Here is a 22,316-nt window from a genome sequence, read left to right as displayed (position 1 = left end):
TAAAAATGTATAGTTATGAGTTATTACCGTTCCAGGCGTGAGGTTGCCTTCATTCAAATGGATATGTCTGATCAGAACATATGAAGATCAATCTATTTGCCCTGTAGAAAGAGCATCATTTCAGACACAGAAGACAATATTATTTCAACCTGGTGAAGGGACGACATCATCGCATTGAGCAGCTCAACACCCCTGTGACACTTCTTGTTTTCTCTTGACTCCTCTATGATGTCCATTACACATTCGCTCATGGTCGTAAAGCTGCAGGCAGCAGAACAGATGATGGGTTGCAGATGATAATGGGAGCTGAGGTGTGCTTCCTGCTCAGTTATGATGAAGTGTTGGACCTTTGGTGGTAAATGGATGGGAAATGATTCCAGGTCCTCATTCTATAGGTTTGATTTAAAATGTTGTCGCTCAGTCAATCCATGACAAAAAGTGTTTAGACAGGCTTATAAGTGGATGCTGTTGCAGACACCAACATGCACAACATACAGCAGTACACCTCAACACTCCCCTCATTCTCCAGTTTTCTGTCAAAAGTCAGTTTTGGGTAAAAATACATGCAGTCGACAACCAGTCATTTAAAAGCCATTCTGACCACTCTGCAGTCCTTGCACCTTTAAATGATCAATAATGATTATCCAAGAGGAGAAATGGTTTTAAAAACATGTTCTGTGACAACAGTTCAATAAAAGATGGCTTTTGGGCATCTTCGCTGTAGCGTTTAGCCATATGCTGCAGTGCAGTCAACGCCGTTTCCCTGGAAACAGCTTTGACTGCTGGAGGAATGTGAACATTTTCCTAATGAAGAAACAGACTCGATAATGATGAAGACAAAAGGCCAGCAACACATCTTACCTGTTTTTCGTGTTGTCTGTCCATGTACATTCTGATAAGGTGATTATCGCTACTTGAAATGGGAAAAATTGGAACCTTGAACTTTTAATGTAAAACGCCTCCTTGTGGGAAGCACCATTAAAACGTCTGTAGTTTGTCTGTCCCCGGCTGTAATGCTTCTAAGCCCAGGAAAAAAAAGTCTGCCACCTTTTGATGGTGCTGTTTTGCTTTTTCAGTATCAAGGTGCAACGTGCGACCTCCATTTACTTCATTATAACATGGTTCTCTGCTGCAAATTCAATGAATAATTGCTGTCACAGTGGGTGCACTTGAACTTCTGCGCTCCAGTCTTCTCTTTTACCTCCGGTGGAAGCCTTGTTCCGGTCCCCTAACTTGTTATTCAGGTCTTCCATTGATTGCTTCTTCTCTCCTCAAGGTTGTCCCTGCACTCTTGAGCAATTTCTTTACATTTGCTGTTCTTATACTTCTCATCTTTTCTACTTCTCATCTAAAGCGGCCCTGAGGCAAACCTGCGGGAGAAAACAGGAGTAATTTGATTTGGACCTATGTTTCACCCAGGGCAGCGGCATGTCTTCCTCCTATAGATCACAGAATTCGGACCGGTTTAGCTACTTATCTTGTGCTCTGATTTCCGTCACAACATTTTAATGCCTGTTCGTGGTTAGTTTAGTTCAGTGCAGCAAAGCCTTCAACACAATCCCTTGATAATATCAAAGGATTACGTGTTGCTTTTGACTACTGCTTCAGGGCCTTCAAAGGAGTGGCCCGTCAAAATTTTACCCCAAGGCCCCCGCAATGACTCATCCAAGTGGTCACAAAAGACTGCACAACAACTTCTAAAGAATAGCAAGCCCTTATTTTCCTCAGACCTGGTCCACGCCGAAACGAAATTGGTTGTTTCTTCGCATGTTTTGTGTCAGATAGGCCTCACGTTTTTACCCACTGATACTTTTTGAAACCGGGTCCCAGAGTGAATAATACCATACGGAGACGGATACACTTCTCCGTGTGGACAGGGTATGTTTTTGAAAACGATGACATTGTTTCAAAACATCTCCAGGGATTCCATGTGGATGGCACTTTTTCTGAACATCTGTGTGGATGTGGCCACTGTTAAGGTCAGTGTTCATGACTCAGTTTTCAGAAAGACACTGGGAACAAGGCCTTCATGATGCCTGGGGCTGCTCTTTGACACTTCACTAAGTGCGACTGACCCCGGGGAGTACTTTGTGACTGTTGCAGGGCCTCACGGGAGAACCCACTATTTGCAGAAGATGGTAGCCGTAAGTGGTTTTCATCGAAAGTGAGGCTGGAAAAAGTTGTTTGTCTTGTCACTTTTCGCAATGTAACATCACCAAGAGGATTTGGAAAGGCACCATATTTAGCGACCATCTCACCAAGTTGGCAACACTGAAGGCATGTCTCATTTTTGCCAAAGAACATCCTGATGATGCTCAAGACTTCAGGGAAAATACTCTTTGGCCCGACAAGACACAAGTTCAGGAGGCATCTGGTTGCAAAGTAACACCCCGCATTTTAGAAAAAGAACATCATCGCAAGAGTGAAATATGCTTGGTTGGCTGCTTCAGGACTCGCTGTGATGAATGGAATATATTCTGCTGTCTACCAAAAATCCTAAGGAGAATGTCTGGCCTTCTATTTGTGACGTCAACCTGAACTTCTGCTGCAGGATAAAACATCAGCAAGTTGACCTCTGACTGGCTGAAGATAAAGACAATGAAGACGTTGGCTTGGCCCAGTCGGTTTTAATTGTTGAGTGTGGGACAGTGAATTAAGGTGAAAGTGAGTCTTTCATCACATTTTTTGTACTTGTAATCCATCCGCTGACACTGTGAATATTAAGAGTTAAAGGAAAAAAGTAATCTTTCCTTGTCAAGGTAACATAATCTCCCATTCATAGTGCTGTAACAGTCACACAGTCATTAAAGGAAAAGAGCCACAAAACTGTCTCTGCCACTTCACCCACACCTGAGCCTGTTCCTCAGAAATCATCATTATTTTGTGACGCCCCTCTCAGCTTTACTTATGTAATCCAACAGACTGTATTCAAACGTCAACTTTATTATGCAGGCAGTGGAAGAGAACTGGATCATGTGGCATCATGGCAAATAAGCAATAATGGAAACAAATAGAAGAGAGTGAATCATATTTTTCTCCTTTAATGCAGTGTCTGGAGTTCCTTTTCAAACACTGTTTCAAATTCAGGTGAAGAATAGAGTACAGTAAAGATGTCCAGTTGTCCTACCATGATTCAGGCAGCATTTCCCATCAGGCTTTGCCAGACCAAGCCAGCCTCCTCTGCTCTCTTATAAACCTCATCCAACATACATGTCCTCTCCGTGTGTCCAAATCATCTGGTGTCCAATCTTCACCCACCTCAGTAAACACTGAACCTCAGTGTCTAACTTTGCTTTGTGTCCATCCATATCTGCAGGTGCTACTGCTGTCCTATGAATGTTCCCCACTGTTTTGTTGTGAGTTGCTTGTGAGAGTCCTATTCACCCAGCCTGCACTCTCTTCTTCGCCTCCTTTGATCTTTGTCCATTACTCTGGACTATCCCAAATACTTGAACTCATCGGTCTTCATCTGGACTCCCTCCACCTTCACTCCTCCGTCCGTTCCTCTCTCATTCAGTGTCGTGTTTAGACTGACCTTCAATCCTCTTCTCTCCACCTCCTACTTCCTCTCACTAGACATCATCACATTGCCTGTCGTTGTCCATAGAGACTTCTTCATAACCTCATCCGTCCATCACCGCCTCTAGGTTGCGTCCTTCAAAAGTCATTAACAGATGTTTGTGTGAGCACGAGCTACTGCAGTTTACTGCAACTTTATGCAGCTGCAGATTAAATCTTCTCATATTTGATGTGGTGGAACATGATTTCAGGGCACAAGTTTTTACGCTCAAGACAAATGGCAGGCAACATGTCTACGTCAAAAACGAAAAGGGGGCCAGTGGGAGGTGAATAAGAAGTGACAGAATGCAAAAGAGAGTGTCTCCGCATAATATGTAATTATCTGTCCTATTAGCTGTGCTTGAGCTAATTAATGTTTGCTAAACATGCATTTATCAAATTCAAGGACGGAGCGCCATCGCTGCCTCTCATCCCCGTCTTCAGAGGGCAAACTGGGGAATGACATTGATGGAGGCATTTGCATCATCCGTAAAAAAACGGCAGCTGATGACAGACCAATGGGTTTTTAATGCGTATGGAAAGAGAGGACGGCGCCATATATTTCATATGTTATATTTCTGCTCCAAAGAGAGGGATATCATAAATAAATGAGCAGCGATTGAGTCAGAGACTGTGACAGTGTCGTGGAGGGTGATGCCGCAGGCACAATACATTTTTTAGGTTTTTTTTTTTTGCAATCCGGAGAATGCAGAGAAATCTAGTGTTTGTCACCTATTGACTTGTTGTCTGTGAGTTCCATTAGGTTTTTACGATGTATGTCCGCTAATGACTTGTCATACTGCGGCAACTACTTGGGGGAGTGGGTGACAACTAAGGGACAGGCAAATGAAAACGGGGCTGTAGGTATGATGTGGATTTCTTGGCAGCTGTCAGGGTGATGTTCGCCGCAGTGTGAGGTCCTTTAAAAGGTTGAATCAGTGCATACAATATTCATGACGACAATAATGTATTTCATTTTTAGGTGTCTGTCAAGACTCTCAACAAACAGGAATAGAAAGTGGTGCGATATGAAGTCAAGCAGCTAAAATATGAGCACATTAAAACACAGTATGCAGTTCCATAGTGGGTAAGGAGGTTGTGCATCGCCTTTCTGGGTGCATTTTAGAGTCGGGTGGCAGGGAAGAGCAAGGATCTTCGTCACATGATAGACAGATGGCTGGAGGGATGAGAGATGGGCGGCACGTAAGGACTCGAGCGTGGAAGTGTTCAGGAGGGTGTGAGCTGTTTGAAGAGGCAGCTGAGATATGAGGGAGCTTGTTTATGGGGGACTACAAAGGTGAGGGGCAGGATTTAGGAACGGGTTCTGACACAGTTGCTATAGGACAAGTGTGACGTGGTGTTGTGTAGTGGAAAAATGTCAAGTTTTCCTCACGTATTCCTCAATTTTCTACTTGAATTATTCACATTACTTAAAAGTAACAAGTCACTTAAACGAAACTGGTTTCTCAGTGTCAACGTGGTTCTGGTATCTCCTTGGAGTCTTTATTATTCACATCAACTGCGGCGGTAAATTCACTTTCTAATTTTCATGATACTTTTCAGCTCTCTTGGTCTGTTTAGTTCTGAGTGTGAATGCAGTTGTGTCTCCTTTATAACTCTTAGGTGGATCGTGTCACAGCTGCACTGTCATGATGGATTTATCATGAGGCCAAAAATGAAATGCCCTTATTGTCCTGAGGCTAATGTTGAGAACTAACACCAACCCAAGGACCTGCTTATTAGCTCCTATGAGGTTATAAATTATACTAGGCATCTCTTCTGAATTCACCAGTGACTCTGGTGGATAACAGAGGCACTAACCAATGTGTTTTCTTTTTCAGCCTGGCGTACACTATCATTCACAGTTTCCAATTAGCCACTATTAATGTCTACGTGCCTGCTCATGTGTGTAATGGGCTGCTGCGGTCACCAGCAGTGTCCAGCGTGCTGGTGCACGCAGCATGAGGCTCCAGCTGTGGCCAGCAGATGCATGGAGTGTTTGTTTGTGTGCATGCATGAGCATGGCCACCTGGGAGAGGATCCCTTATATACAGCAGATGTGGGCTTTGTCTGGCTTTTGTTGCACACAGCTGTTTTGTAGCAGGTGATGATTTTAGGAGCTAAGCAGACCGCTAGTAAGGCAGGCGGCCAGCAGGACAAGTGGGAGAGCTGAGCCTAATAAGATGTAAGGAACCCGGGCTGAGTGTTTACTCAACTGCTGGGTGGCACGAGGTTCAGAGGGGGCCCAGCTGTGGGGCATCCAAACACTGGCAACCATAACTGTTTCCTAATTACAGGACAGGATCGCAGACGTACTGGCGCTGATATTTTGGCAGCATGAAGGAGATATTCTGTGTCATCAAGAGGGACAGTTTTGTGCAGGACAAGATGTGTCCTGGAGGAGAAATAGCTACTTAGGATGGAGGAGCTTGGAGATGATTGACTTTTGAGATGATGGCGTCCAAACCTAGAACAAGCACTGTGAACCAGTGCTGCCAGGAACCTACATCATGTAGGTTAACTGGGGAAGGGGGTAACCCACGGGCCGTAAAAAAAGAAATATATATACTGTATATATATATTCCATGTAATAACCAACTTATTATGTTTGATTTTGCCTTTTTTGTCTTCAGTAATTATTGTGAAAACTCGCCAATGAGACAAGTATTTCAGAGGAATATCATTTATCATCCTTTATACATCAGGATTTCAGAAGTGTAGCCCTTCGGGTCACGCAATGCCCTTGGAGTAGCTTGCTGTCGCTATAAGGTTGGTGACCCCTGACCTACACTACTTGCCTAACAGCCAGACCTTGTCCCTGTTTACATGAAACTGTGTTTCACGGGTTCTCTCTTAGCATTGGTTGCTCCAAAGTGGCTATGTCGAGTGCTCATGTGTGATGGACTGGAAACCTGCTCAGACTGCCTCACGCCTCTTGTGCACTGGCGTGCTCAAGAGCAGTGGCAGACAATGATTCACCTGCGCCCTGTGGATGAAATCTGCGTGGTAGTCTAGAGACCTTTTACACAATAGCCATGTTAGCAGTGAGTCGGTTTTGCCAATTTGATGATGATACCAGGATGAATGTCTAAACTTGGATGGAGATCCATTACAATTCAATGCAGTGGCCTTCACCAAGACACATACTGTGCAAAAAGTAACATGAGTACAACGGTTTTATTATGCACTAACAAACTACCCAGGTGTTGATGCCTGACGTCAGTGCAGCTTTCCAATAAGGCCGCTTTCACACTGCGGGTTCTGTCTCGAGACAAAAATTTTTGGCTCAGAAGTCCGAGATGTGAACACAAGTGAGTCTGGGTTTGGCCGCGGAGACCTGCACTTTATCTCGAGAAACGCTCAGCAGGTGGTGAGCTTATCGCCTCAGGCGACTCAGTGCTAGATGCTGGAAACTATGTGTACAGCGCGACTCCACACAAACATGATAAATGCTGGACAGGAAAGGATCTGAGGAAAATTGTGCGCGGGAACGGAAGCGCAGCGCAGTGGTCGGGGACTCACGATGTGAGCTGATGTTTGATAACTCACATGTTTTCACCTTTATTAGGCTGATAACCATCTGATTTTATTGACAGACAGATTTGCTTAAATGAGTAATGCTGCGCTCTACAGTAACTGTTTTCACTGCTGTGATGTGGCTGCAGTGCTGCTGTCTGCATGAGGAGGACAGCGAGGAGGAAAGACGCAACTTGATTTTCCCCAAGTTACTGAAGATCACCAGACTATTCACTGATCATTTCTGACGTCTGGAACAGTAATTCAATGATAAAAATCTTCTCACTCATCAGTATTCTCACTCAGTACAAAGTGTTGTGAGAGCAGTGTGGATCAATCAAAATGCTCCATGTTACGCAGCTTGTTTCTGCTATTTCCTTGTAAAATAAACATGACAACAGTCTTTCATGTTTAGTTTTGGCTGTGAAACGCCACATTCCATTACAGCCGTGGCGCAGGTTCGTCGGAGGTTTTCGCGCGACTCATGACGACTTCCTTGAGACCTGCTTCGTCGTGGGTCACAAACCAGCTATTTTGCACAGAGCGCCGCCAGCTGAGGAGGAAAAAAGGGACATCGCCTGAGGCGCAGTGGTGCGAGGCTGCACAGCAGGGGGCGAATCGGACTCGGGCCACCAGAGGCAGAACAGAAACAGCAGTTTATTGGATGTTGAATGGATAAAAAAAAAAAAAAAAAACGTTTGATGTTTTTCGGATCACCAAGAAAAATCCAAACAAGACAAGACAAATAACTCAGTTCAAAAACACGTTTGCCTATGAAATAAAACAAATTTAAATGATTTGAAAACACCTTCAAGTGCAAAATAAGGCTTGACACATTCTATGATCTTCCACTCAGCCTCTGCTTCTGTCTCTCCTGGAGGGGGCGCCGCACCTTGTGATACAGTGAGTGGTCATAATTTCATAGCGTTGGGTTGCCTCTTAAGTCTGCAGTGAGTGCTACAGAGGACACGCGGCATAATTCATCCACCTGAAGACTTGCTCACATGATCATCTCCCAGAAGTGGGTTCAAGACGGGACTTCATAATGTGACTACAGCATCAGAATCAATATGAGCTCCTTGTTCAGCACAACGGAGTATTATCTGCTGCAGCAGTAAACATGGAGCTGCCAACTCAAACAAAGAGTTTGGTGGCAGCGAGTAATAGCTGTAGCCCGGTTGGCTTCTGCTTGTCTCTGCACATGTGCTGATGTTGCCACTTCTATGTGTTTCCACTGCCATGCAGCCCTTATGTGAACATTCACAACTTTGAATGACCACGGAGGGCGGTCCTTATGGATCATGGATCAATGATATCACGAAACTTGGTCCAGATATCCATGTGATGTCTAACTGTGTATCCATCCCTGACTCAACACAACCAATAAAGAGCGAGCTAAATCATCCATGTGTCTGTTCCTAAGAGCCAGAGGTCCCAAAAAACAAAACAAAACATAAAAACATAAAGGATCCAGACTGCAATGAGAAGTAAATAAAGAAATGAGCACTATATTAGACAAAAGGTGGCGTAATGTTTCAGTCGTCAGCAAATTGTTCACGTAAGTGCTGCCGATAAAACGGAAAGCAGGAAACAAATGGCTCCATATGGTTTTTCCTTGTCGTCCCATCTATAGTGAAGACCTGTGTAAAACCTCATTAGAGCCTTATGAGACCAGCCGTACCTCCTTCAGCAAAAGCAGGCAGATGGTTATCAACCTCCATGATGAGGCACCAGCTGTGCCGATCTCACAAAATGACTAAGCAGTTTATCCTTGGAGGAAAACAAGCAAATTACTGCTGTTTTGGCTTGTTTTCCACATAACCGCGTAGTGCACATTGGAAAGAGGTGTTTTTTTTTTTTTGAGAGAGAGAAAAGTTTTCAAAGTAGTGTTGGGTTTTAGGGTGGTGTGGATGAGCGGAGACTGAGGGAGAGCTGAAGTTCACGGAGGATGGCGGAGTTAGTGATGGGTCAGTGAGGTTTCATGAAGCACTGGTCCTATTTTCACAGCCCAGTTGGTAGAAAAGGATAAAAAACTTCATTGAAAGTGTTAAAAATTCTGCAGCAGTAATGTTTATATCCTTGAAAAGAATGACCTTGTAACTCAATCCGATCTGGAAAATATGTGGTGGTTGATGGTGTCACGATGTTCATGGTTCATGGTCGTACTTGTCTGCTACTTGTTAGGAGTCCGTGCATTGTTTGCATGTTCCCGGCCGACTCTGATGAACGGATTGATACTAAAAGTAGAACAAGAGGTGGTTATTGAGTGCAGTTATACTGTCACCACGGAGAAAGGAGAGCAGCAAAAAATGAGTTTGGGCACTGCTGGGTTCAGTATCTAGACGGCTGTTTAACTGCCTCTGGGTGAACACTGACGTCTTGAAATTGTACGTTCTTGAGAACTTGTTGCTATCGGTGTAATGTCCGTGCTATTTGTGCCTGTAGCGTCTACCTACTCTTTACAATTGGCAGTTGAACTTATTATTATAATTGTTGTTAAATAAATAATTGAGATGAGCGTGGCTTTGGTGTGTTTGCGGGATGCAGGCAGCAATATGAATAAATGTTGATATAGTCAAATGCCTTGCATTTTATTCATATGACTGACTTAAAAATAATATTGTCTTTGGCCCTTTAATTTTAAATCTTATATGAAATTCTCCACAAATTGTAACTTTTCGCATCTTCACATGTGGCCAGGTTTTATTAGCGTTCGTGGGTGTCCAGATATGAATGAACCTTATGTTTCAGTCAGTGGGAAAGGAATAAAGACCAGCAGGTTGCCACTGCATGTGAAATTGATGGTGTCCTCTATATTTAGATATAATTACACACCGGTGTTTGTGCTGCAATAGTGTGAGGATAACTGCTCTTTCACATGAGTTACATGACAGATATGTGGCAATTTTTCCAAAGCTGTGCATATCATTGTGTAAGTGTACAACCAATCAATGAGGGGCAATTCTCCTCTCATTATTTAATTGAAATTTCTTCCTTCAATGTCACTTTTATTCTCTGTTATGTAGAAGCTGATGTTGCAAGAATGGGTGTCATTTTCAGGCTGCACTCGTGCTACATGTCTTTTCCTTCTACAGGTTCTGTAATGAATAGATGCAAAGCACATGTATATGATACAAAGAGAACAGTTGATCTCTCTGCTGCCTCACACACACACACACACACACACACACACACACACACACACACACACACACACACACACACATATATATCTCAAATGATGGACCCATACATGCATTTAAACAACAAAATCTGTTTATTTTGCATCTGTTTGACAATGGCACAATAAATCACGATGGTGTCTATATTCAAGTTTTTAAATCACCTTATTTAAACTATAGCTCTTTTAATGTCTTGAAAATATCTGTATAAGAATTTCAGTTTTATAAGAATTTCAAGTACATTCAGAGTAGTGGAAACCCTGGTCATTGCGAAAAACCTCCCTGAACAAAAGCAAACAGATGCTTTTGTTTGCTTTTGTTCAGGGATTCCTCCATGTTTGTTGTTGTTGTTATCATCCTAGCTGCCACGTGTCTTGTGCATCAGTGTGATCAGTGGTCCTGGAACTCCTGCACTTACAAAGGTTTTGTGTTGTCTGGAGAGCAAACTGTGTACATCGTAAATTTCGGGACTATAAGTCGCTACATTTTTCTCGCGGTCTGAGCCCTGCGGCTTATACAACAGTGCAGAGATACTGTGGGACAGCTTCCAGACTGACCAACTGGCTATCCAACCGGACATGGTGGTGGTGGTGGACGAAGACCAGAAGAGGGCAGTGGTGGTATGTGGCGATACAAGCTGGCAACATCGGGAAGAAGGAACATGAAAAGACTGAGGAGTATCAGGGGTTGAAAGAACAGCTGTGACAGATGGGGAAGGTCCCGTGGTCCCTGTGGTGGAAGGAGGACTCGGGGCGGTGACCCCCAAACCAGACAGATCCCAGGGATAAAATCTGAAGCCTCGGTCTAGAAGAGCGCTGTCCTAGCAATAGCAAATATACTGGTAGGACCCACCCAAGCCTATGGTAGAGGAGTCAAGCTGGAGAATGACACTGTTAGCTACTTTGTAAGGAGGGGGAGGGCCACTGCTTAGTTCTCTTTGGGTCGAAAACAGTGACACTTCCTTTCCACATAATATACATATTTAATAGACCTGAACATCCTCTATGAATCTAGCAGTATTGAAAGCCCTAACAGGCCAGAAGGACGTCATTAAAAGTGTTGCTCCCTCTTGTCCTCTCCTCCATCCTCAGGATTCCCCTCCGCCCAACAGCTACAATGTTCGCTGGGCTCTCGAGAAAACAAAGAGCCACTCATACGCAGAACCCAAAAGTGATGAAGCCAAAATCAGACAGAGCTGCTTCCTGTCAGCTGCAGCAAGAGATAATTTCTTCCTTCCACGCAACTCCTGCTCACCAGGTATCGCCGCACCCTGACTCACACCCACACACCCACACACACACGTGCAGTATTGCACATTGTTGTTTGAAGAGGAATCTCCCACGACAGACAGAAGTCGCCGCGCCACCTTTTTCTGCAACATCCAGCGCAATTAGTTCCATCTCTCTGGGCTTCTCTCCTAATATTTACCTCAATTACACTTCCATTGAAAAATGTTGTTTCAAATTGATAGATTCATGACTTACTTGGATAATTTATTACTCACCCCGTTTCACTAGGAGACTCCCAGGAGGGACCTCAAACCGTTTAACCAAAATCCAATTTGCATATAAATAGATTTGGACTGTTTGCTGTAGTGTTTCTACTTGGGACCGTCGCGCACACACACACACACACACACACACGCGTGCACTGACTCACACATGATATCATACCAAAACATATTTTCATGATTCATAAATAAGCTTTTATATCATCAACACAAGGGCAAATATTTATTTATTTATTAGCTTAGTCACATCTCTCAGGGATTTAGCTCCGACTCCTAATGTCCAAGGAGATTGACAGGTAGCTTGATTAGCTATTGTTTATATTTATATTCCGCACACCGTTTGTTGACTGGTGAGCAGAATACATAATACATGCGTTTGCACAGTATTTCCTGAAGTACTTCGATGGCCTGCAGCCCGACTCGCTGGATTTGTGTTGCATTCTTTATAAAAATCTATTTCCTTTTCTTTATTGTTCATAATTTTACAACAAATTTGTGACAAACTATCAACTAAACAAAGCAAGATCTGAATCCATCCACTGCACTGAACACAGCCATCTTTGATGATTGGTTTTATGTCTTTCAAATAGTAAGTGTTGCAAGTTTCATTCATGCAGTGATTTATGTCAGAATCAAATTTATTGCCCGGGTCAGTGGGGATCCCACCAACTAGGAAAGTTCTTCAGAATAAAGTGCAGTCAAAAATAAAAATAAAAATAAAAATAAAAAGGACCTGGTTCCGTCCAGAATATTGTTGCTACAGCTGTGTTTTTTGGGTGATCTGTTGCAGGACCTGCAAAGTACAACCCTCATGTGAAGCTTGCTCCTCAGCTGTCTCTGATGTGCTCCAGGGACGAGCGCTTCAAGAGCTCCGGGAACTGCAACCCTGGACCTGGTTCTTATCAGGTACATGCTGATTTGACTTCTTGTGTTCCAAATACTTCCTCCTTCTCATGCAGTTCAGGGTGAGACATTTAGATGGATGGCGAAACAGACGGTTCTGGAGCCACGTGCAGTTTATATCTCTGGTGCACATAATGACGCCAGTCTTCTACTGACAGAGACAAATTAACTTTCTTGTCAAAACACACTTCAGTTGTAATGGAACTTAACCAGGACTTAATCTTTCTCTGCTCCATTTCTCAATGTTTTAATAGAAATTACAGCTTTGGGTTTCTGCTGCTGCTGCTGGTGTGTGTGTGTGTGTGTGTGTGTGTGTGTGTGTGTGTGTGTGTGTGTGAGTGTGTGTGTGTCACAGAGAGAGATTATTGAAAGAGCTTATGTTCCTCGCAGCCCCTGCTGACTTTCAGTCGTGAACATCAAAGACAAAACTTCATCATTGTGTAATGCCATTAGAGTGCACTTATTATTCTTCCTCTGCCTGTTTATGTGTGGATTCATCTCTTCTCTCTCCCTTTCACGCTGTTGACTTTTTCCAGCTCTTTGGCAAAGATCCGTCCGTAAGGTGTTTTTCTTCTTGCTTTTGTTTTAGAAAGTTGAGTTATTCTTCTTATATATTATTCTTATTCTTATTCTTATTCTTATTCTTATTCTTATTCTTATTCTTATTCTTATTCTTATTCTTAATCTTATTCTTATTCTTATTCTTATTCTTATTCTTATTCTTATTTTACATGCAGGCAATGCCGCAAAGAGTGGTAAAAGAGTGTGCTGCCCCAAAACTGAGCAATTCTCCATGCTGAACACGGAGGAAGTACTAAACTCAACTCAGCAGGAGTCTACTCCAGCTGTCACCACCGAGTTTATATATAGTCCTTGTTGCCAAGTCTTCTCTCCCTCCAATTGAAGAGTGTGTACTCGTCCAATATTTGCATCCATACAATAGAAGTCTTTTGTCAGAACTGCGTTGAACTGATGTTCTTTTCCAGAATTACTGATTTTAAAAAGCTTTATATTGTGATAAGCAATAAGAAAATATTAGTATTTTTTTTTAAAGAGCAACAAGTTTGAGGCGAACCTGGTTGCTGCTTGTGAGTGCAGTTTCTCCCTGTGCTTGTGTGGGTTTTCCTTTAGGCACTTCCTCCCACAATCCAAGTGAACTGAATGGTGATTGTATACGGAGCAATATTATGAACACAATATGAGCAATTGCAAAAGGTTTTTCTGTTTTTTTTTTCAAGGTGAACAAAATGATTATCAGTTATTAGCACAACATTTATAAATTCACGACATTGTCATGCTGCTTGTTGAGCCTGTGTGGAAGATTCACTCAAAATACCGACTTCATGGAGACCAAAGGCAAAACAAAACCGTCCAACACGACCCAGTCTGACCCATAGAAAGTGTCCTGAAAATATTATTCTTACTGGGCAAAACGGTAACAGAGCGATGGAACATATTGCGCTTATAGTTTGTTCAGTATATTTTATCTGTCAATGTGAGTATGAGTGGTCGGGTGTTTAGGTTGGGGGGAAACTCTAAAACTAATCATGACGAAATATTTTCAAGCAAAATAGCTTATAGCTAGGTTTATGTTCAAGTGCTTAAGTATCCCTGTTGTTTTATTTCACACCTTTTATTGTTAATTTCATTTTTGATTTTGAATTTTTAGATTTTATTTTCTTCTTTTTTTAAAAAATGTATTTCCTTTCTTTACCTGAATGTCATACCCTGCGGCCATTAATAAACATTTAGTGAAATTATTCATTTCTCTGTTTAAACTGAACATATCCACATATTCATGATATATATTGACTGTCCCAGGGTTTCCAACTGGATTTTTCGTTTGCAGAGCACCTTTATTATTAGCAGCGGATGTAATGAATGGTTTTTGAGGCTTTTTCCATAAAAAACCCACCTAAAACAATTTTTTAAAAGTACAGTTTCAAAGTGTAACAATCACATTCTTACTTGGAGTGCCTGATCTTTTTACTATTTTCTCCTTGTTTCCCTAAGTTTTCCTTCTCCCTATGTTTTTTTTTTGTTTTTTTTTTACTATTACATGCTTTTTTAAAAATATTTTTGGGGTATTAGGAGAAAGGACCTGCAGATTCTTGTGATTAAAAAAAAAAAAAAAATTATGTAAAAAAATGAGTTATAATTCACATGCGGGTGCTATATCGACTGCTGAACATTTATTCAGCATTTTCCATGCATTCACACAAACAACCACAGGTCATCAGTGTGCTTTTTCTCTACGGCCGTCACCGGTCACAAGCAGTGAGACGGATGCAGGGTTTGAGAAAACCTTTGCCTCTGGAGACCTCTGGCTGTTAGCGCTGCGCCTGTGTTTTTCAGAGTTACATGGTGTGGAGGCAGAAATGTAAAACTCAATACTCCACAGTGGAGGACGTGTGGGGGTGTTTTACCAGAGTCAGTGTATGTATGGCGTCAGATCAATGTCCAAAAAAATCCAAACTGGTTATAAAATAGATCGAAATGTTCTCATTACTTATTGAAACGTGTGTTATTCAAGGACGTTCGTCTCACTGAAACTCGCTCATTTCAGTAACATTTGGTGCTGGGAACAATTACAAGTTTCTTTCCTATGTTTTTTTTTTAATGATCATTTTGATTTAAGTTATTCGAATTTTAATTTCTTTTTGTCTCCATTCTTTTTTTTTTTACCAACAGCCATTAACATTTATTTAATAAAATTATACACTTTTAAGTGTTTCTTCTGCCCCTGTTCAACTACTGAAATATTTGTTATTCTATATAATTATTCTAGTGAAGATTGTTATTTTTTTGGTATGTCATCCCCTCACCCCTGGTCCATACATAATCCAACAACAACATTCAGCTTGAACAAAAGTGTCAGAATTGCTGGTTGAGAAATGTTCATTTAATCTTCTCTTGGAGGTGAAAACCATTTCAGCCAGGGTCACTGACTCAGTGAACTGTGACAGATGAGTTGGTTCTGCGACTGCCCAGAGGTCTTTCAAAGTTTGATGGCAGTTGCCAACAGACATGCAAACTGCTTTCTTGGTAGTGTTCATGTCCACTGCTGCTTATATCCCGATGAAGTGACGGGTTAGTCTCAACTGGTTAAGCCTCTGGCTCCTCTGCCAACTCCTTATCCTCCAGCATGTCAAGTCATATCAGACATCTACGCATTCTGTCATAAGTTATGAAGAAGGAAATTGAATTCAGACTCACTGTGGTGTGAGGTATTTCTGTCTTCATTTTGGCCTTTAACACAAAGACTTGCGAGCTGTGCTTTAACTTCCGTCAAGCTGTGCATGATGCGTCTCGAATTAGCTTTTGCCTCCGCAGTTTTCTGAAATCACTTTATGCCTCTACGCTCGACAATTAGCTGTGAATCTATAGCACAGCAGCAGTTATAAATAGTAAGAGACGGTGTGAAGCGGTGGAGACTGTGAAGGAGATAAGCGAAAGAAGAGCATGGGGCGCGCAAAATGATGGTAATAAGAGAGGCAGGACGGGATGCGAGGCTTAATAGGAGAAAGCCCCGACACGGAGGAGAGCGAGAGCTGTCGGGAAACGCATGCAAATGGAGCAGCTTAAGAGGACAGTTGAATTCAACAGCTGAAATCGGCTCGGCTGGTGTGCGGCGTGAAGCAGATGGTAGTGCAGGTGAATAGCACCTTTCACAGCATTAGCGCCTGTGCGCATGTTCATCCATCCGTACAAGTGTGTAAGGTATAATACTCAGCACTTGAGCAGCATTAGTCGCCGTTCAATGGTCATTAGTACCCATGTGTCATTGTGTGGGATAGTTACACGGTAATGCTTGGTAGCAGCCTTGGTGGCTCCTCTTGGTTCTGTTCGACGTTGGCTGGCTGCAACAAATGCTGGCTGTGATCTTTCTCCCTGTATATCCTGGCAAGGTGCAAAGCACATACAGTGCCAAACTTGAAAGCGGAGATTTTCATTATGAGTCAGAGCAGAAGGTGTCCTTAACACTGCTGACATTTCATCAAGCCGTGGGCTGTTTCTGTCTCCAAACGTGCTCCTGACAGGGTTTTCTATTTCGAAAGTTTCTCATAATGAGAAAGCACCACCGCCTGATAATTTACCATCGCGGCCTCGCTACTTTTTTCTTGACAAGCTCGACAAGGTTAAATTCCTAATGTTATCATTTAGAGTTTCCCCATGCTGTGTTTAAACTGCCGCCCTCCCACTCGGTTCACCAGTTCTTTGCTGTTGTGCTACAAGACAGTGGAGATTTTCGTATCTTCTCGTTCTGCCCTTTGACCTCCTGTGTTTTAGCGCTTCAGTCTGAGTTGAACGTTTGCTTCGATGTAGAAACAGGGGTGACATTTGACTAGCGGAGTCTGTAAAACGCATGATATTCATTAGCCTTCACTGCTTTGCTTTTTTAAATATCTCTTTTGTCTCATGTTGTGACACAGTTAACCGGCAGACTTGTCTGAGATAAACTTCTCAACACTCTCCACCATTTTGACAGCGCTCTACAGCAGCGCCTCTTTTGATGTTGATATTTTTCCAATGGAAAATAGATGCCCCACGTGGCTGTGCTTCAGCTGAAGTACAAGCAAGGCAGTGAGAGACTTGTGGACGTGGCAGAGCACAGAATCAGGCTTGCCACCTTTCATGCAGAGAAATAAGGAACGTCCTTTGCTGGCCCCTGAAATATGGGGATTTAGTGCGAGGCAGTGATGCACCATCAGTCGCAATTCAGTCTTAAACACCACAGCGTGAATTCAAAAATGGTTTTATCGAGAGCTGAATTGCTTAGATTCACTCACTGTGTGTTTATTATGACCACAGTTTTTAAGATGAAAACAACTGCAAGAGCAGACATTTGATTTTGATAGACACAAAATAATGGTATGTTTAATCTGTCTAAGTAATAGTAATATGATAGATAAGTAATACTTATGATAGCCTGACATTTTGCAGATTAAAGGTTACATACATTTGAAATACAAGGATGAGATTGTTCACTATTTACAGCATCAATGTGGTCATGCAGACCATGATGTCTCAAAAAACCTGCTCAGGACATCTGCAGTCTGGTTGAATAAAAACCTCAGATACACATTAAACAAAGTCAAAATAGAGGTTTTCGAATTTTCATTTTGATTAAAATATCAATGTGCTTCAGATTATTGTATGTTTATGAATAGTTCTAGAAAGAATTTCTTTGGTAATGATGTAAAATAAAATTGACATTGAATCTTCATAAAGCAACTCACTCTTTGTATTACACACACATGCTGTGACTTAAACATGTTTGGTGGATGAAACTGTCATCTACTTCAGATATGTGACGCTGTCTACAGGAAATAGACCACACAAATACTGACTGATATCTGCTTCCTTTATTGTAAAATATCTCACATTTCTCTTATAGAGCCGCACAACTCAATGGCAGCTGATGAAACAAAATCTAGGGAGCGCACATTCAGATCGTCTCAATACACATAATATATCACAACAGCTGAACAGCACTGATTCATTCTTTGGAACTGGAAAATCTGCAGCTATAAATGAATATTAAATATAATATAATGTTGGAATATTGGGCAATTCATTGGGTAAAACATGTTAATTTTAAGTTTTCAGAAAACTCTGTGTTTTGCCCAAGGTCAACGTCAAGATGTCTACATGATCACCATTTTGTTGATTTGTCTGATGTTGATTTTGTCTCCAACTCCCATGATTCGACCTGTCAACCTGTTGACCTGATGGCAGAAAGGTTAGAATATATAGTTTGTGGGCAAAATTTCGAGTACGCCTCAACATTGTCCTGTTTATTACACTGAAGAGCAGCTATTGCACCTGTGGAGCTTTGACCATAATAAGTCAATGATGCGATGAGTGTGTATATATTTATCCTGCTTTTTATCTTGCTCCTCTAAACGTACAAACATTGCCCACAATATTATTTCCGCTTAAACATATTTATTTATTCATTTTCTGATGTCTCATGCGCCCTCTACTGACCCGCCGCCACTGGCACAACTTCCTTTTTCCAATGATTTTTTTTATGCTGCATTCCATGCCAGCCATTTTGTTTATCTCCATCATTCCCATCACTAGTTATCCTGGATATAGTCTCATGCTGGCTTGTGTTCTGTCTTATCATATTATAAGGAGTCTGTTCTGGTTTTACAGAACAGCCATTGTTCTTCTGCACCACAGTGGAAATCATGACTCCTATCATACAGGGAACAAATGGAGTCCCTAACAGTTCAATAGTGGTATTTTGCGATATGATACATATCCCGAGTGTATTGCGATACTTTAAGTTCAGCAATATATTGTAGTCAGATCATTTTAAGGGGGAAAATGAGATATTGCAGTGCAATATTACTTTATGTGGATGACATGCAAAAAGAAAAAAATGCAGCAGTATCTATTAAATATCTATATAGATAACTTAAAATATCAAGACAATATAAAACAGTCGAGTATTGCCATATCGCGGAATGAAGTGTCTTGTCATTTGAGCGTGCCGACATTTTCTTACACCCCAGTTCGGTTGGTATCATATCTCAAGGGACGAGTGGCACATTTGTTTGTTTGTTGTGGTGTTACTCATCTCTTAAGTCCTCCCTCGAGCCGAAATCCTCACATCTCGAACTTTGCAGTCATGTTTCAACCCTGCAGTTGAACCTCTGTTGCTTTTATGTGGCTTGTTCTGCACATGTATGTGTGTTGTGGGAAAGACTTAGCATCCCTCTCTGCCTCCTCTGTTCTGCGTGTGCACTTGTTCACGTCTGTGTCCAGAGCAAGTAACATAATCACCTACTCCCTACTTGGATCCTCTTTCCCTTCTCCCCTCTTTGACCCAGTGAACATCCCATAATCTTCCCCATCATTGCCATGCTGCTGATGTTGTCACTTCCAAGGGCTCTTCCCAATCTCGGCCCACCTCCTGGGCAACCCTGAGGGTGACCTGGAGTTGAACCCGCAACCTCTCTCCCTTCAGGATCAATACTGAGATCTAAGCGACCCTGCCAATGTGGCTAAATCCCGCTACTGCATCTCAGGCATACTGATGTGTGTCTGTGCAGTTAGGAAATAAAAAGCCTCATGCAGAGAGGAAGGTGTGTGTGTGAGTGTGTGTGTGTGCACGGATGAGTGTGGAAAAAAGAAAAAGTGCCCTTTGAAAAAGAAAAAGGTGAATTCCTGGGGCTGTTGGTGGGAGAGGGAAAATAAACGTGTACATGAAGTGTACGCAGTCAAAAACGCTTGTGTGAAACTAAAAGACTGTTGAGTGAATGTTTGATGCTGTTTCACTGTTGATGTTTTCATTTGAAACAGTCACAAACATTTTCATCTCATTCCTCACATCTGCCAACCAAATGTTGTCGAAATATTCAAAGGTGCTCCGTTGTCGCCTCTGTGTCTCCCTCTCTCTCTCTCAGCTGAGTCCGGGTATGATGAACACTGTGCTCAAGGGCACCTTCAACGTGACATTCGGCAACCCCTTGTGTCACCCGTGTCCCCCCTCGCTCCGCCCCGGCTCCTCGAACAGGACACGAGACATTTAATTCGGCCCCTCACGATGGCTTCATGGCCGGCAGCACTTCCTGGAGCTCTCCAGGGGTCAGAGTTTAGAGGTGAGTGAGAGGTCAACATGAAGGTCATCACATTTCAATTCTAATTTAGTCGGAAGAATAATTTTCATGAATATTAATGGGGACGGCCAGTTATGTAGAATGGATTATAGATATCATGGAAGCTCAATTTTGAATCGTTTAATTTGACTACATGTAAAAACCAGAGGAATAAAGAAGAGTTCAATGGAAGAGACGGGACTGTTAGATTCACTAAATGAACAATAAAAACATATTACCATATTAGCAAATAGTTTACTTAACTTTAACGGCGACACTTGGTTGGTCACCTGCATGTTTCATTATTTGCCTGCGTGTTTGTATTTTGTACAAGTTCATTTCTCATCTGTTTCACTTCACAACACAACACTAAATACGTCAACTTCTTCATTTGGCAGATGTCTGAACGGAAATGATGCTTTGTTCATTTGAAAGAAATCAAATCACTGAATCTCACGTTTTATCTTATCATCTGGATGTGCACTGTTATTAGTGTGTGAGTTTTTGACTGTCACCGTACAATCTCATTTTATTAAATTTACTCACTCTGTCTTTCATCCACTTGACAGTTTCTCATTTCATTTCCTGCGCTGACTCAAAACTCAAGTGTCACAAATGTGTCAAGAAACCGTAGACGATCATGGATGATGCTTTCAGGTGCTGTCAGAACGGTAGGAAAGTTCAGAGCTGGAGTTTTGATTTACCAGTTGAAGCTCCTCTTTTTTAGTTAGAATTGATTTTTTTTTAAATGAAAGAAAATAAGTATTATTAAATTTAAAATCACATTTCCCTTTTATTCCAACACATCGGTGACTTCCACAGTAGGGGGGTGGGGCTGCTTGTGGTTGTCACGCCATGATTATTTTTACTAATATATAGTGATGGAAAATATTTTTAGGACGCTCCTTGTATTCTGCTGTGTGCAAATGGCAGGACTGCTAAATACAGTGGTACCTTGGTTTTCGAACGTCCCGGAATTCGAACAAATCGGAGTTCGACCAAAAATTTAGAGATTTTTTTGCTTTGAACTCGAATGCCCCCGAAAAAAGCCGGAACAAACATAACGTGCGTGGAGCGATCTGCTGACCCACGACGCGCTTTGTTATTGTGTATATCGCAGCCTCTGGATGCAGACGTGTCCCGTTAGCTACATTTACTGACTGTTTTTTCTTCATATTGAGGTGTAAAACCTTTCCTGTCTCCGCACTGGACCGTGGTAGAGTGTCACAGGGGAGGTGCTCGCTCTCCACACCTCCGAGGCTGGAGCGCTCACTCCAGGGTTTGATGTTCTGTTGGAGCTGGGACAGGGATGAGGCGAGTCTGGGACAGAGCGTGACTTGGTTTATGACTTTGTCACAGCCAAACTGCACAGAAGCGCACATTCAGAGCTGGACACGCACCGGGCACCTCTTCACTTCTGGAGAGACGTCACTCACTCGGCAACCTCTCCCACATGCAGCGGCCACACACATAGAGGAACAGCGCACCTGCAGCAGACACTCTACATTCACTCCTACAAAAGACTATTTTAAGGCTTGGAACACATTATTTCTTTTTCCATTCATTGTAATGGGAAAAATCGATTCAGATTTCGAACAAATCGCTTCTCGAACGGCCGTCTGGAACGGATTGTGGTGGAGAACCGAGGTACCACTGTATATATTTGATGAAATGATTTTTTTTTTCCCAGTACTGAACACATTCTGACATTTTGAAACTGTTAACAATTTAGTTTTGAGGTTTTTTCTTTTAATAACAAATAACCCAAAAAATATTTGTGTGTTTTTTGTTCTTAATTGCGTTTTCTTCATTTGAGATTGTGATTGTGTATTTACGGAGTGACTTTTAAAGACCAAATGACATACTGGGGATTCCAAAATAAACTTGCTTTCTTACTGTCACGGGTAAAGCAGGATTCTGTTTCTCCACTGATGTTTACATGGTTGTTCCGTGGCTCTCAACTGGACTGGCTTTGGAGCCTTCCCTCACCCCATAATGAAAAACCGCAGCCCAAATCAAGAAAATGTTTTTTTTTAA

General features: G+C 42.2%; 1 protein-coding gene across 3 annotated transcripts in view; it reads left to right on the top strand.

The window, feature by feature from the left end:
• stpg2 (sperm-tail PG-rich repeat containing 2) overlaps nucleotides 1-22,316 on the top strand; it is a 57,527-nt gene that overhangs the window by 15,846 nt on the left and 19,365 nt on the right. The window contains exons 11-13 of one of the 3 annotated variants that reach the window (XR_008415527.1): nucleotides 11,348-11,513; nucleotides 12,557-12,672; nucleotides 20,088-20,282. Coding sequence is in view for 2 of the 3 variants with exons in the window: in XM_053869915.1 (XP_053725890.1) it covers nucleotides 11,348-11,513; nucleotides 12,557-12,672; nucleotides 20,088-20,213 (408 nt within the window). In the remaining variant the exon portion in view is untranslated. Of the gene's footprint in view, nucleotides 1-11,347; nucleotides 11,514-12,556; nucleotides 12,673-13,406; nucleotides 14,388-20,087; nucleotides 20,642-22,316 lie in introns of those variants that run through there. The other 2 variants (XM_053869915.1, XM_053869916.1) reach the window with 2 other exon arrangements.

This window comes from Synchiropus splendidus, chromosome 7 (assembly GCF_027744825.2).
Source record: "Synchiropus splendidus isolate RoL2022-P1 chromosome 7, RoL_Sspl_1.0, whole genome shotgun sequence".
Classification (NCBI taxonomy): Eukaryota; Metazoa; Chordata; class Actinopteri; order Syngnathiformes; family Callionymidae; genus Synchiropus; species Synchiropus splendidus.
The sequence above is the reverse complement of the archived record's forward strand: the minus strand, read 5'-3'. Positions and strand labels throughout refer to the sequence as shown.